The 15080-nt window shown below is 32.0% G+C and overlaps 2 protein-coding genes across 3 annotated transcripts; both read left to right on the top strand.

The window, feature by feature from the left end:
• The first annotated feature begins 904 nt into the window (after positions 1-904).
• LOC101255265 (protein DETOXIFICATION 9) lies at positions 905-4348 on the top strand. The gene is made up of 7 exons (XM_004233437.5): positions 905-1334; positions 2098-2642; positions 2741-2827; positions 2930-2986; positions 3082-3320; positions 3642-3847; positions 4103-4348. Exons 1-7 carry the CDS (start codon positions 1092-1094, stop codon positions 4166-4168), a joined length of 1443 nt encoding a protein of 480 aa, XP_004233485.1. The 5' UTR covers positions 905-1091; the 3' UTR covers positions 4169-4348.
• Positions 4349-7512: 3164 nt separating this feature from the next.
• LOC101244553 (protein DETOXIFICATION 9-like) lies at positions 7513-11421 on the top strand. Of its 2 annotated transcripts, none has more exons than XM_004233913.5 (7): positions 7513-7845; positions 9074-9618; positions 9720-9806; positions 9907-9963; positions 10048-10286; positions 10596-10801; positions 11029-11421. In XM_004233913.5, exons 1-7 carry the CDS (start codon positions 7606-7608, stop codon positions 11131-11133), a joined length of 1479 nt encoding a protein of 492 aa, XP_004233961.2. In that variant the 5' UTR covers positions 7513-7605; the 3' UTR covers positions 11134-11421. The 2 variants fall into 2 exon arrangements, with proteins under 2 accessions (XP_004233961.2, XP_010317186.2); XM_010318884.4 differs by lacking the exon at positions 7513-7845 and adding an exon at positions 7873-8098.
• The last annotated feature ends 3659 nt before the right edge of the window (positions 11422-15080 follow it).

Below are 15080 nucleotides of genomic sequence, written 5' to 3'. Positions count from 1 at the left end.
TTTATATTTTACTTTTAAGGGCAAATGCATAAATGTATTGCAGTTTGAAGCTTCGTTAAAAAATTGATGTATATCTACTCTTACGTCTAATAAATAATACATATATATCTATATGTTAGATTGATGCATATTTGTTTTTTCATTAACAAATTAAATTATTAAAAATCTTAAAATTTCAATTTCAAAAATATTATGCAACTTTAAAGTGTTACCTAATCAATTTTTTTTTTATCAAAAGAAATTAATTTATTTTTTTCTCTACTTAACCCAACAAAAAGAAAAACCCAATCTCTATTTTATTTATATACGAGTCACACTCATTTTATTATTTTACCGAGTAGAAGAGCGGTGCAGTAAATATTCCATTAACATCTTTTAAATAATGGATATGTCCCTCTGATTTACAAAGTTAAAAGTGTATTTTGATTAATTTTTTGTGATTATAAAAATATTTTTAGCGGTAATAAATATTATACATTAACAAATAGTGTTTAAATTTTTATCAAATTCGTTAATTATTATTAGATTTAATTCGCTAAAGGCTTTAGAAATATATAGAAAAAGTGCTAACTGTCGCTAAAAGTACATGCTCAATAGCAATTTAAGATATTATCCGTTAATTAATTGCCGCTTAAAATAATTTTAAGGTCTATTTTTTTGTTAGCCTCTTCGATGACCCTAGTCTTCAATGAGATTCAACATATTTTTCACGTGTACATTTTTAAAATATTGATTAATATTAAAAAAAAGATTTCGTAATTTCTATTACATTTATATTATTTTATAATATATATTACTCTCGTACTCTCTCTTTATATTATCTATATAACACAAATAAAAGTAAGAAAATCAACCTAATTTTTCAGATAGTCTTTATATATATTTTTAGTTATCAAGTAATATTTCTTTAATTTTCATACTGTTTAAATCTTAAAAATAAAATGAGGAAGGGTTAAAAATTATTATAAATCAGTCGAAGGAGACATGTCGAAGAGCATGTGCTGCCCTGTCTATATAAGAGAAAAAAACAATATCAATAGTTTTCCTTTGCAAGCGGGTTGCTTCTGAGTTGGGAAAATAAGTAAAAGATTATGGCGATGGAAGAGCCGCTGCTGCTTAATTTGGAGGAAGACGATGTGAGGGTGAGCCGCAAAGTGTTTATTGAAGAGTTGAAAGAGGCGAGTCGAATAGCTTTGCCTATGATAGTGGTGACAGTATCACAGTACCTTTTGCGCGTTTCGCCAATGATTATGTTAGGTCACCTTGGTGAACTTTCACTTTCTAGTGCTTCTATTGCTACCTCACTTTGCAATGTTACCGGTTACAGTGTCCTTGTAAGTCTCCTTTAACAACTTTTTGCTTCCAATCATTCAGCAAATACAAATGACTTTGACCTTTCGATGCAATTCACATCTGATTTAGCTGAGTAGGGAAAATATTCGTCATCAAATTTGATCAGACAAAGTAGTTTTTGCAACTTTTTTGGGTTCTGTCAAACTAACCCATGTAGTGTTGTTTAGTAGGGATATTGGTCACATAGTCAATAGTTGCTTAAACATAGCAATAACCATCAGGTGTAGATTTGTTGTGTATTTTCTGGCCCAACTGCAACGTGATAATGAAAGAAAGCAGGAATTTGAAAGTATTTGTTGCTAATATCTTTGATATTCTTACTTTATTCAGGTCATTGAGATTTATAGTTAATACATGTTGTCAACTAGATGTGTAGAAGATGTTGCTTGACATATTCTTGGTAGTAATCTGTTCCGAGGGATCAGTAAGAAATCCATCCTTTTGTTCTAAATGGTAAAGGTGCAACAAGGCTTTGGTAGTGACTGGAAAATAGAACTGATCATTGGCCTGTGATGGCTCTCTTCTCTGACAAATGGAAGTTGCGTAGATGGTTTGACATGTTTTACTTTTGATTAAGAAACAGGGGAATTTGTGAACGGGGCTTATAGCCTTATGTCTTGACTTATAAAAAGAAAAAAATGATAATTTATTAACACAAATGGCTTGGTTGTATACCTTTTGTTATCCTTTGTATAGATGAAGAACGTTTATGAAAAATCATCGTGGATTTACTTTGTGGAACAGTTTGGAATGTCTAGTGCACTGGAGACTCTATGTGGGCAGGCCTATGGAGCAGGACAATATCGAAAACTTGGAACTTTTACTTATAGTGCTATTATTTGTCTGTTTCTGGTATGCATACCAGTCTCTGTTCTGTGGATTTTCACGGATAAACTTCTTATATTGATGGGCCAAGATCCTTCAATTGCAAAGGAAGCTGGAAAATACGCAATTTGGCTCATTCCTACACTATTTCCATATGCTATTCTTCAGTCAGTTGTCCGGTATCTGCAGGCACAGAGTTTAATCCTACCAATGCTTATAAATGCAGTTGCATCTTTATGCTTCCAAGTGGCAATTTGTTGGGCTTTTATATTCAAATTGAATTTAGGGATTGTGGGAGCAGCATTGTCAATTGGTTTATCCTATTGGTTGAATGTGATCTTGCTTATGCTTTATGTGAAGTACTCATCGGCTTGTGAAAAGACTCGAGCTTCATTCTCTACGGATGTTTTCCTGACTTTAGGGGACTTCTTCCGCCTTGCCATCCCATCTGCTGTAATGGTTTGGTAATCTCAATAGAAAAACATACATATATGCATTGTGATTGAATTTATGCTTGACCCTTAATCTATTTCTTCAACTTTTTTTCCGAACATGGTTATAGCTTGGAATGGTGGTCATTTGAGCTTATCATTCTAAGCTCTGGTCTGTTGCCAAATCCGATGCTAGAAACTTCTGTACTTTCCATATGGTATGCTTCGTTTTCTACTTGATCTTCGTTTGTTTTTTTCCTTCAGATGTTTGAAATGGTTATATACTGATGCATGTCATGTTCTAACTTCTTGGAGAACAGCTTTACAACCACTTCTGTGCACTACCATATACCTTATTCTTTCGGTGCTGCAGCAAGGTCTGCTCCTGTCCTATAAACCCAACATTAATTCGATATTGTTAGTTGCATAGAGATAAACATGCAAAATTTGAAGTAATTAATATTGTATGCAGTACTCGGGTTTCAAATGAGCTTGGAGCTGGGAGGCCACAGGCGGCGAAAATTGCTCTCGTTGCTGTGTTAGTTCTTTCTGCCACTGAGGTTGTTCTTGCAAGTATAACTCTATTTGTGGTCCGTAATGTATGGGGCTATACGTTTACTTATGAGAAAGAAGTGGCCACTTATGTTGCAGAAATTACTCCTGTTCTTTGCATATCAATTATCATGGACGGCACCCAAGCTGTACTATCAGGTTATCTATTCGACCATCCTCAATTGCTGCAAATTTTTATTGAGACCCAAAGAGTCATTCCAGCTTTTAAACTTTGAAATACAATAAATGAAATTGACCAACAAGAGAACAAGAGTTGTCTCCCCATGCCTTCTAGTGTTGCTTGCTCATTGCGTCAGAAGCAGCGGCAGATTTGTAGCGTATTGGATGCACTTAAAGGAGCCCACTTTGTTTATTTAGATTATAGATATATAAATGTGAAATCTCCAAAATTAGTACAAATTTAATATGTTTGAACTCATATATTTCAAGAATTTAAATCGTGAATCTGCCTCTAATCAGGAGTTGCTAGAGGAAGCGGGTGGCAGCATATTGGAGCCTATGTGAACCTTGGAGCATATTATTTGGTTGGAATTCCCGCGGCTCTATTTCTTGGATTTGTCTTACATCTAAACGGCAAGGGTCTTTGGAGTGGATTGGTGGCTGGAGCAACTGTGCAATCTATTTCACTCTCCGTTGTCACCGGCTTCACCAATTGGGAAAAACAGGTTCAGACCTATTCAACTCTTACCTTGATTTGTTACTGGAGTTGACACTTCCCTTTGGTTATTGTTACGTGTCCTGCATCTGATGGCATAATAAGAACTGTTTTCCTTATATAAATTTGGGCAATCCTCACCTTATGCCTCGCTTACACGGTTTAGCTAAGCCCAACAACAGAGTAGGAAACCCCTTATTTTGGGGATATAGAAGCTACCTTATGGCTTATGGGAGTTTAACACTCGTGCATTTTGAATTTACAGGCCATTGAAGCAAGACACAGAATTTTTAGTGAAAAGCTTGCCACGGAAAATCAGCTCATTGAATGACAGGACAGGCGGATGCTATAATAGAGAGTTAATATCCTAAAAGGTCACTCGACCATGAGAATTTTATCTTAGCAGATTGATTGAACTTTGGTTAGTATTATTAAAATTACTCAACGTAGCTCAACTACATTTATCATTAAAATAAATAATTAATAGAATGAAATAATCTTCTTAATACTCGTCCCTTTTATTTATGATTAATTCTTGAACACTCATTTCTTTTGTTTAAATTTGGAACTGTTGTACAATGTGAACAAATTCACATAAATGGAAATTGGTCGCAACTCACAAGTTTGGCTGGATGAAAATGTCTTATCGATTTAGTTCAACAAATGATCTTAAAAGATGTTGATCTTGAACTTTTGATTCTGCTTGTCTCGTAACAAAATTTCAAATTCGGATTGAGCAAAACTTTGGACTTCCATGGTTTTTTGCTCATTGATAATGCTCCTGCCCTCAAAGGCCAAAATCTGAAGACCACTTGCTTTCATTGCCACAAATTTTTGTCGAGTGATCACAACATGGCTGGTATATAGGCATGTTAAAGAATAGGGTAACTACGCCCTAGTTGTTAGACGGCGAGGTTATATATACACCATTTATTAGAAAATAAAAGTATATATGTATCACTTTTTTTTTTAACAAGAGGTATTTTCATTCTAAATCGCAAAGAAAGGAATGTTGTATCGTTATATATGCAATACTCAATTCTTTGCATAGATGGAAGGCTGTAAATAGTCTAAATTTTTCTTCTGTTATATCAAATAAGTTTATGAATTTTTTTAATCAAATTTGCTTGCTTGACTGAATTTTAGGCTGACAACAATCAACATAAAAGAACGATAGAAATAAAAATAAGGAAAAATTATCTAAATGTTTATCTTATTTTATTATAAATTTTTAATTTTAATTTTTCTATCATTTTTTTAAAAAAATCCCCTCTTGAATACATCATTCTTCTCTTGTTGATACATCCATGTACCCCTCTTGGATACATTCGTCACTTATGTATCTGGATGTCCGGTGATGTATCCGAATGTCCTATTGATACATAACATCCTTCATCTAATGTATCTAGAAGTCCATTGATGTATGCGAAATTTATAATTTCAAGAATTTTTTGTAATTTGAAAAAAAAGAAGAAATAATGTAATTAATTCTTTAGCACTATGAAATTTATGTAAATTATACTAAAATAATATAATCAAAATTGCTTGAGGACAATATATAAAAAACATATAATCCTCTAAAATTATAGCCCACATCATATATGAATCCTTTAAATAAAAATACTAGCTTTGTTTAAAATTCAACCGAAATCAATAAACCGAATCGATAAAAAAGTTGTTGGTTTATAGTATTGAGTTATTGGTTTTGTGGTTTTGATTACGATTTTGATTTTTCTTGTTATGGGGTTATTGGTTCTTAATGGTTTGAAGTTTTTTCTTAACGGGCTAATCGATAACGCGATAGTAAATTAAATAATTATATTTATATTATTTTGTATATAAAGTCCTCAACTTAGAGTTTGATTTCCTACTTTTATTTTTGGTTGTCTCAAACACTTGGTTATTTTACAATGTAAAAGAGTATGCTTTTGAGCAAGATGCAACTTGTGAACTCAAGTGCATAGTTTATTTGATTTGTCACCTTGTTTCTAAGTGATTTTAAATATTTATTCTTTTGTGTCAAATCTTAAAAGTTAAACCGATAACCGAACCGATAACAATCAAAAAAATGATAAACCAATAACCCATAAGCCAATATCTTAATGGTTCTATAACGATTTAGCATTCCCACAAACCGATACAACCAATAAGCCAACCCGATAAACTTTAAAACCGAATTGAATCGATTGACACGCAGCCCCAAAAAACACAACATGCAAACAATAAAATACAGTATCTAATTGATAGATCTGTTATTGATTATGACTAATACTAAATACTAAATATAATTGCTTCTATTTTACATAAATGTTAAGTCAATTTTTTTTTTAGTTTAAAGCAGCAAATGTTAGGTCAAACTTTAAGATCACGGAGCTGTCCTTTGGGAAAATGCACAAGTATCTCCTCAATGTATGTCTGAAATTTTAGAGTCATATTTATATTATATTAAGGTACTATTACCTCCTCAACTTATTTTATAAGTAATTTTCTACCTCTTTTCGCCCTACGTGGCACTAGCTTGAAAAAAAGTCAACCAACGTCGGACCCACAAGATAGTGCCACGTAGGTCGAAAAGGGTAGAAAATTATTAATAAAATAAGTTCAGAGGTAATAGGACCTTAATATATAATAAATATGTTTCTAAAATTTTGAACATAAATTGAGGAGATACTTGTACATTATCCTTATCCTTTTAATAAAATCACTTTGAAATATAATATTTACTCCCCCTGTATCAACTAGCAAGTTATATAAATATAACATTGTTTAATATGCCACAAAATTAAAAAAAAACAATAGAATTCTAAAATTTGTAATCTAAAACAATTTAAAATATTTGAGTAACTATAAATTGTTTCATAATATTAAAATAATAATTTTACAGTTCAATTACTTTTTATTATCAAAAGATGATGTTCTTTTTTAAATAAATTAAAAAATTAAAAAATATGTTACATAAATTAAAAGTAATAAAAAATATTAGGAAAAATGTAAAGTACCCCCTCAATCTATGTCCGAAATCTCAGAGATACACTTATACTATGGTAAATTCTATTACCTCTCTGAACTTATTTTTTAAGTAATTTTCTACTCCTTTTCAGCTTACGTGGCACCAGCTTGAAAAAAAATCAATCAGCTTTGGACCCACAAGATAGTGCCATGAAGGCCAAAAAGGGGTAGAAAATTATTAATAAAATAAGTTCAGAAAGATAATAGGACCTTAGTATAGTATAAGTGTATCTCTGAAATTTCGAGCATAAGTTGAGGGGATACTTATGTATTATCCCTAAATTAAAAATATTTTAATTTAATATTTATTATATATTGTTAATTTAATATGATAATATATATTTCTTTGACATAATATACAAACATTATTCTTAAATTGACTTCAGTGAATGACTATGTCTTCCAACTTTTAGTGTACACAAATACACACTTAAATTTGTTGTAAAATTAAACAAATAACATGTATTCTACATGACATAATACACGTCAAACTTGATGCCACGTAAGACACAAAATTGCCATGTTGGTGAATGTGTCTATTTATTTAATTTTATATAAATTTAAATGTCTATTTGTACATATCCAAAGTTAAAGGTCAGAGATTATGTATGACTCTTAAATTTCACGTTGGATCAACCAAAAAGGGGGAGGAAGCATATTTATATGGGAGTCGTGACTAGTTTTTGAGTTATAAACAAAATTGAGTTATATTAACTCGTCAATTTAATTATTTTACGAAGAAAGAGAGAAAGAAGTATTATGACGGAGGAAGAGCCGCTGGTTAATTTGGAGAAAGAAGATGTGGTTGTGACAGAGAAAGTGTTTATTGAAGAGGTGAAAGAGACGAGTCGCATTGCTTTGCCTATGATAGTGGTGACAGTATCACAGTACCTTTTGCGTGTTTCGCCAATGATTATGTTAGGTCACCTTGGTGAACTTTCACTTTCTAGTGCTTCTATTGCTACCTCACTTTCCAATGTTACTGGTTACAGTGTTCTTGTAAGTCTCATTCTATCCATATAGTTTATTAAACTCAATTGATATTCAAAAACATATTACTATACTTTATATTATTATTCTGTTCCTCGGGAGCAATTCCTTGGTGTATGCTATTTGCATACAGTATAGTGTTCTGATCGATGACACATTGGACGGAGTTAATGCTAGGTTCTGAAGTCCAAAGGGTTCACGTTGAGCAAGACCAAAACTAAATATTTCAATGTTGCGTCACATAATTAAGGCAGTCGTAGAAGTAAGGCTTGTCACACAGATTATTCTCACGCGAAAATGTTTCAAGTATATTGGGTCTATGACGATGATGTCACACATTGCATTAGGGATACATGGATGAAATGGAAACTTGTCTCTAGAGTCTTGTATGATAAAAAAGTACTATCTTTAACTTAAAAGGGGAGTTCTATAGAGGGGTGGTTAGACTGCCCTTGATGTATGTGTTGGATTGCTGACTAGTCAAGAACTCACATGTGCACAAGGTGCATGTTGCGGATGTTGAGATGATGTTTGGAGAGATAAGATTAAGAATAAGGTTATTCAGGAGAAGGTAGGAGTGGTTTCTGTGGCGGACAAGATGAGAGCACGAGATTGAAATAGTTTGGACATATGTAGAGACCCCACTGAGGAAATGCGAGAGGCTGGTTGTAAAGGGCACACTGAGGGGTAGAGATAGGTTGAAGAAGTACCGGGGAGAGGTGATAAGACAAAACATGATACATTTTCATATTACCGAGTATATGACTCTAGATGGGAAGGAGTGCAGGGCACGAATTAGGGTACAGGGATAATAGTCTTAGTACTAGTCATACCCTTTTAGTTCCTGCCACTTATTGTGTTTTCTTATCATACTATTTTGATGTTTCTTAATATTCCTTTCTTATAGACTTTGGACCGCTTTTCTAATTAATGACTATGCTTTTTTTTCATTGTTTTATTCTTCTGCTACTAGAGTTTAATATATTTGAGCCGAGAGTCTTTTGTTAACAACCTCTCTATCTTGACGAGGTAGTGATAAGGTTTGCATACACTCTACCCTCCCCAGACCATACGTAGTAGGATTCACAGGTTATATTGTTATTGTTCTTGCCGTTGGATTATTGCTCCATGTCTTGCCAATAAAAAAGGAACTTATTAACACAAAGATCGCTAGCTTGCATACCTTTCTTATCCTTTGTATAGATGAAAATCATCATGGATATACTTTGTGGAACAGTTTGGAATGTGTAGTGCACTGGAGACTCTATGTGGGCAGGCCTATGGAGCAGGACAATATCGAAAACTTGGAACTTTTACTTATAGTGCTATTATTTGTCTGTTTCTGGTATGTATACCAGTCTCTGTTCTGTGGATCTTTACGGATAAACTTCTTATATTGACGGGCCAAGATCCTTCCATTGCAACTGAAGCTGGAAAGTACGCGATTTGGCTCATTCCTACACTATTTCCATATGCTATTCTTCAGTCACTTGTTCGGTATCTGCAGGCACAGAGTTTAATCCAACCAATGCTTTTAAGTGCAGTTGTATCTTTATGCTTCCAAGTTACGATTTGTTGGGCCTTTATATTCAAATTGAATTTAGGGATTGCCGGAGCAGCATTGTCAATCAGTTTATCCTATTGGTTGAATGTGATCTTGCTTATACTTTATGTGAAGTACTCATCGGTTTGTGAAAAGACTCGAGCTTCATTCTCTACAGATGTTTTCCTGACTACTGGGGACTTCTTCCGCTTTGCCATCCCATCTGCTGTAATGGTTTGGTAATCTCAATACTGTTTGTGATTTGAGTTTAAACATGATTCTTGTCTGTTGATCCTTTATGTATTACCTCAATTTTTTTTTTGTTGGAACATAATTATAGCTTGGAATGGTGGGCATTTGAGCTAATCATTCTGCTCTCTGGTCTGTTTCCAAATCCGATGCTAGAAACATCCGTTCTGTCCATATGGTATGCTTCCTTTCCTACGTAATGTTCCTTTTTTTCAACTTTGATATTTGAAATGATTATATACTGATGCATTGTCATGGTCCAATTTCGTGGAGAGCAGCTTTACAATCACTACTGTGCACTACCATATACCTTATTCTTTCGGTGCTGCAGCAAGGTTTGCTTCTGTCCTATCAACCTAGCATTTAGCTGCTTAAAGATATAAATATGAGAAATTCCAAGTAATTATTATTGTACGTAGTACACGGATTTCAAATGAGCTTGGAGCTGGGAGGCCGCAAGCGGCAAAAATTGCTCTCGCTGCTGTGATAGTTCTTTCAGCTACTGAGTTTGTTCTTGCAAGTATAACTCTATTTGTGGTCCGCAATGTATGGGGCTATGCATTTTCTTATGAGAAAGAAGTAGTCACCTATGTCGCAGAAATTACTCCTATTCTTTGCATATCAATCATCATGGACGGCATCCAAGCTGTACTATCAGGTTATTTCTTTTACCATCCTCATTTGCTTTTATTTTTGTGTTGAGACAAGAAGAGTTATTCCAGCTTTTAAATTTTGAAATACAATAAATGAAAGTGATCAACGAGATAATAAGAGTTGTCCTCATGCCTTTTGGTGTTGCTTTTTCATTGCATCAGGAGCAGCAGCTGATATGTGCACAATTGAGCCTAGACTTCTTTATTTAGATCATAGATATGTAAATGTGAAAGCTCTAAAAATTAGTACATATATACTATGTTCTGAACTCATATGTTTAAAGAATTTAAATCGTGAATCTGCCTCTAATCAGGAGTTGCCAGAGGAAGCGGGTGGCAGCATATTGGAGCCTATGTGAACCTTGGAGCATATTATTTAGTTGGAATTCCCGCGGTTCTATTACTTGGATTTGTATTTCATCTAAAAGGCAAGGGTCTTTGGAGTGGATTGGTGGCTGGAACAACTGTGCAATGTATTTCGCTCTCCCTTGTCACAGGCTTCACCAATTGGGAAAAACAGGTTCACAACTATTCAACTCTTACCTTCGATTTGTTACACTCACTGGCGTTGACACTTTCTTTTGGTTATTGTTAAGTGTTCTGCATTGGATGGCGTTATAAAAACTTGGCCAATTCTCATCTTATGCCTAGTTTATGGGGTTGAGTTACGGAGTTGGACACTTTTTCTTTGGATGTAGAAACCACCTTATGGCTTATTCTTACCACTCGTGCATTTGAATATTACAGGCCATTGAAGCAAGACGCAGAATATTTAGTGAAAAGCTTACTGGAAAAAATAAGTTCATTGAATTACAGGACATTCAGATGTTAGAGAGTGAAATGAAGCTTTAACTTGCTTTGATTTAGCTAGATCACCCCTCATCTTAGTACCAATTGGACAATTTATAGTTCTTCTTATGCTTTTAGATAAACTTATGAATTATTCCATTCAAGGTTCCTGAATTCTTTTTTTTTTGGTTCTCCGCGGAATGAGGAAGAACTATAGCTGAGTAGTTTCAGTATTGTCTCATACAATGATCAGGTTATATTTGATGTTTAGCAGCGGCTTGTAACTTGAACCTCCTCTGGAGTATCTCCTTCCGGGAAGTTGACTCAATTAATGTTCTTGAGTTTGTTAAATTGAAATTTATTTCAATCGTTTGGTTAGTAGTACTTGATTTTCAAAATACGTTTTTTTTTCTTTTAAAACATGTTCTTATGTCTTCATGTAGAACCTATTTATAGATATGAAAAAGACATTGTTCAAATGCAAATACAGATTCCTTATGGCTTTTCTAATGCATTATATTATATGGAATTGACATTAGATTTATTAAATTAATATCGGATACATTAGATGAAATTGATAGTGGATACATTAAATTGGTACACATGGTACACAAGATACACTAGATGAAATTGATACTAGATGTAAATACAATGAAGACAAATAAATATATGAAAAATTGATGTCAAAGTAAACTTGGCGGGTTATGACCCAACATAATTTCTATCTCAACCAAATATGGAGAATTATTTCAACTAATTGGGAAAGGGGTTCGACTACTAGTACAACCAATGTTCAGCTTTAGTTGCATTCTCGAATTCAACTCGCAATACATGTTGCCCAGATTTTTCAGCATCTTCAACATCAGATGTATCCATTAGTTTTTGTTCAGAATCCATTAATTTCCATCTTGTGACACATCAAACCCCTACTCTTGGTGTTCCCCTTTTGTTTTTAGTTGCATTAGACATCAAATTCAGCCCAATTTTTTTCTTTCTTGCGCCTCATTAGTAGCAACCTGTTGCTTATTGCAATTATCTTTGTTTTCGATAGTTGAAAACAATCAATTGTCGATCTAAAGAAGTAGCTTTACTTTGATCGATATCTACAATCCTTCTTTTTTCATCTAGTATTTCTCTCGCATCACCTTGGTATATAGTTTTCACTATTGAAAGTACCTTTTAAAACAACTTGAATGGTATCATCAGTTTTGTTTGTTATTTTGATTTCTTTTTGAGATCAAGCGACAACTATCTTCATCATGACCTTGGTGCTTACAATAATTGTAATACAAAGATAGGTTATCATATACAATCTCTTGGTAAATCTCCATCAACTTACAAAATTTTCCATGCACAAACTGCAATGTTATACGATCTGGAAACTTTTCTATTAGATCAAGTATAACTTTAATCCTAGCCATGCTAGGCTTGACTTGATTTGAGTATTAATTTCCCAACTGCCGATGCAATAGACATCAAAGACTTCTTTGCCAATAAATTCGAAGATAAGTTCGGTAAAGATATAATATCCAATGGACCATGAAAAAACCTTATCGTAGTGTTCCTCTCCATTGTAAAAAAGATAATTAACTCAATGAGATAAAACTAGTAAATAATCTTCATATTGATCAACTATGATTACTTACAAATAAAATGATCAGGAGAAAGGGAGATCAATGAAATCGAGATAGCAACATTAAACTAACAAGTATAATTAAGTAAAGAGAAAGGATGAAGGGGCTTTATACAGGAAACAACAGATTCCAAGTCGGAATATGATACTGAATTGAACTTTTTCAAATGAAACATTGTCATATATCATAATAAAATAAGATATAATATTTTATATTTTTAGTTTAAAATAATTATACACTTCAATAAATACTTCTTATATCTCTCAATTAATTTGACATATTTCATATTTCAAGATTCAAATTACTCTACTTTTTACCAGAATCTCATATTATGTTTAAATATTTTGAATTATCAATTATTGTAATTTACAGTACATTTTGTGTAGTTTACAAAGATACAAATTCCATTTCAATTTTTTTTTTAAAGATATCACGCATGTGTAAATTTTTTATTAAATTTAACTTGTTTAGTTCTCAAAAAATGAAATATGCGATAAAAAAATATAATTTATATCCAAAAGGCACGTCTTAAAATTTTCTATCAGTCAATTATGATTGAAATTATAATTAATATAATATAAGAAGAAAAAATCTAGGATATGAAGATGATGACATAAGAATAAAGAGCACAAAGGAGAAATGTGCATACAATTTTCATACACTTAATCATCCGTGCTCTCTATCTTCTATCAACAACATATTTCACAACCTCATCTTTTAACATATAGTTAAGGTATACCAATTCAAATTTTTTATATGAGATTATTAAACATCTTAATAGATATATGTTATATTTTCAGATGAAATACATTTTAACAGACATATTTTATACCTAAATATATTTTTAAATTCCTCATTGGTCAAATTAAACTTGAAAATAGAATAGAATTTTGAGTTTATATGAAATAAAATAAAATACAATATAAGAAAAATAAACACAATAGAAGTGAGGGGTTGAGGATGATGATAGAAGAATAGAGAGCACAAATTAGTGAGATTGTAGATAATTTTTCATGCATTTTATCATTAGTGCTCCTTATCTTATGTCAACTGAATCTTCAACCGCCTTCATTTTTAACATATATGAATGATTCACAAAAAATTATATTTTGTATTTTCAAATGAAAAGATACACTATTTAACAAATATATTTTATACAATTATACCTAAAAATGTATATCTAAAAATTTCAAACTACATTTGAAATAGAATTACACTATGAGCAAATACCAAATGAAGGAAACATATAATAATATACTAAGGTGCAAACAAATTTCATGAACTTCATCATTTGTGCTCTAATTTTTTTTGTCAACAAACATCTTCCACAGTGATCTATATCTTAATTTTCGCCGACTCGAAAGAAATGATACAAGTTGGTATTATAGTTGAGTTACAATAGCTTAATTTTTTTTTAGACATGATTGTTATACACTTCAATGGTTATAAATATACGTATGTATAATGTATAATTTTATATGAAATGGTTATACGTTTTAATATAAATACATTCTATATTTAAAAATATACTACAATTTTTCATCATTCAAATTACAGTTAAAAATAGAATAACATTATATATGAGTTAATATAAGATAAAAATTTATATAACAATACAAAAATATCAAAAAAAAAGGTGGGATTAACGATGATGACAGAAGAATAAAGAGCACAAAGGAGTAAGGTGCAGACAATTTCCATGCACTTTATCATCTGTGCTCTCTATCTTCTGTCAACTACATCTCCTACCACCTCCTCTTTTAACATATACGATCGAATAGAAAGATGGTTATAGCTGGTATTATAGTTAAGATTCAATAGTTGAGTTTTTTTTTTAAATAAAACGATTATACACTTGCATGAATATAGTTTATATTTTTTTAAAAATGAAATGTGTATGTATATTTGTATTTTATATCAAAAAAATAATCAAATTACAGTTTAAAATAAAAATAATTAAAAAAATGTGATATATCATGAGTTAATATTAGATGAATATATATAAATGAGGGGCTGAGGATAGTGACAGAAAAAAAACACACAAAAGAAGTGAGGTGCAAAAAATTTTATGACTTCAATCATATGTACCTCTCTATCTTTTGTCAACAATCACTCCTTTTTTTCAAAAAAAGAAAAAATAATAATATGGACTACTCTCACAAAAAAAAAAAGAAGATAATAGCTAATATAATTGACACACCATACTTTAAATTTTTTAAATAAAATTGACTACTAGTGTGCATGAATGAATAATGAGGTGTAGATAATTTTCATGCAATGCATATGAGGGGTTAGAGAAGGAGGAGTTGAAGAGCAAATTAATTAGATGCACAAACAATGCAAACTAAAACTGAAATTTTTCAATTTCTTCTTTGT

This window comes from Solanum lycopersicum, chromosome 2 (genome assembly GCF_036512215.1).
Source record: "Solanum lycopersicum chromosome 2, SLM_r2.1".
Lineage (NCBI taxonomy): Eukaryota > Viridiplantae > Streptophyta > Magnoliopsida > Solanales > Solanaceae > Solanum > Solanum lycopersicum.
This window is presented reverse-complemented; position numbering and strand designations above follow the sequence as displayed.

Coding starts and splice junctions, on each gene's coding strand:
- LOC101255265 (XM_004233437.5), top strand. CDS start 1,092: ATGGCGATGGAAGAGCCGCTGCTGCTTAATTTGGAGGAAGACGATGTG. Junction 2,828..2,929: donor ACTTCTGTACTTTCCATATG/GTATGCTTCGTT, acceptor CTTGGAGAACAG/CTTTACAACCACTTCTGTGC. Junction 3,321..3,641: donor CACCCAAGCTGTACTATCAG/GTTATCTATTCG, acceptor GCCTCTAATCAG/GAGTTGCTAGAGGAAGCGGG.
- LOC101244553 (XM_004233913.5), top strand. CDS start 7,606: ATGACGGAGGAAGAGCCGCTGGTTAATTTGGAGAAAGAAGATGTGGTT. Junction 9,619..9,719: donor CCATCTGCTGTAATGGTTTG/GTAATCTCAATA, acceptor ACATAATTATAG/CTTGGAATGGTGGGCATTTG. Junction 10,802..11,028: donor TCACCAATTGGGAAAAACAG/GTTCACAACTAT, acceptor TGAATATTACAG/GCCATTGAAGCAAGACGCAG.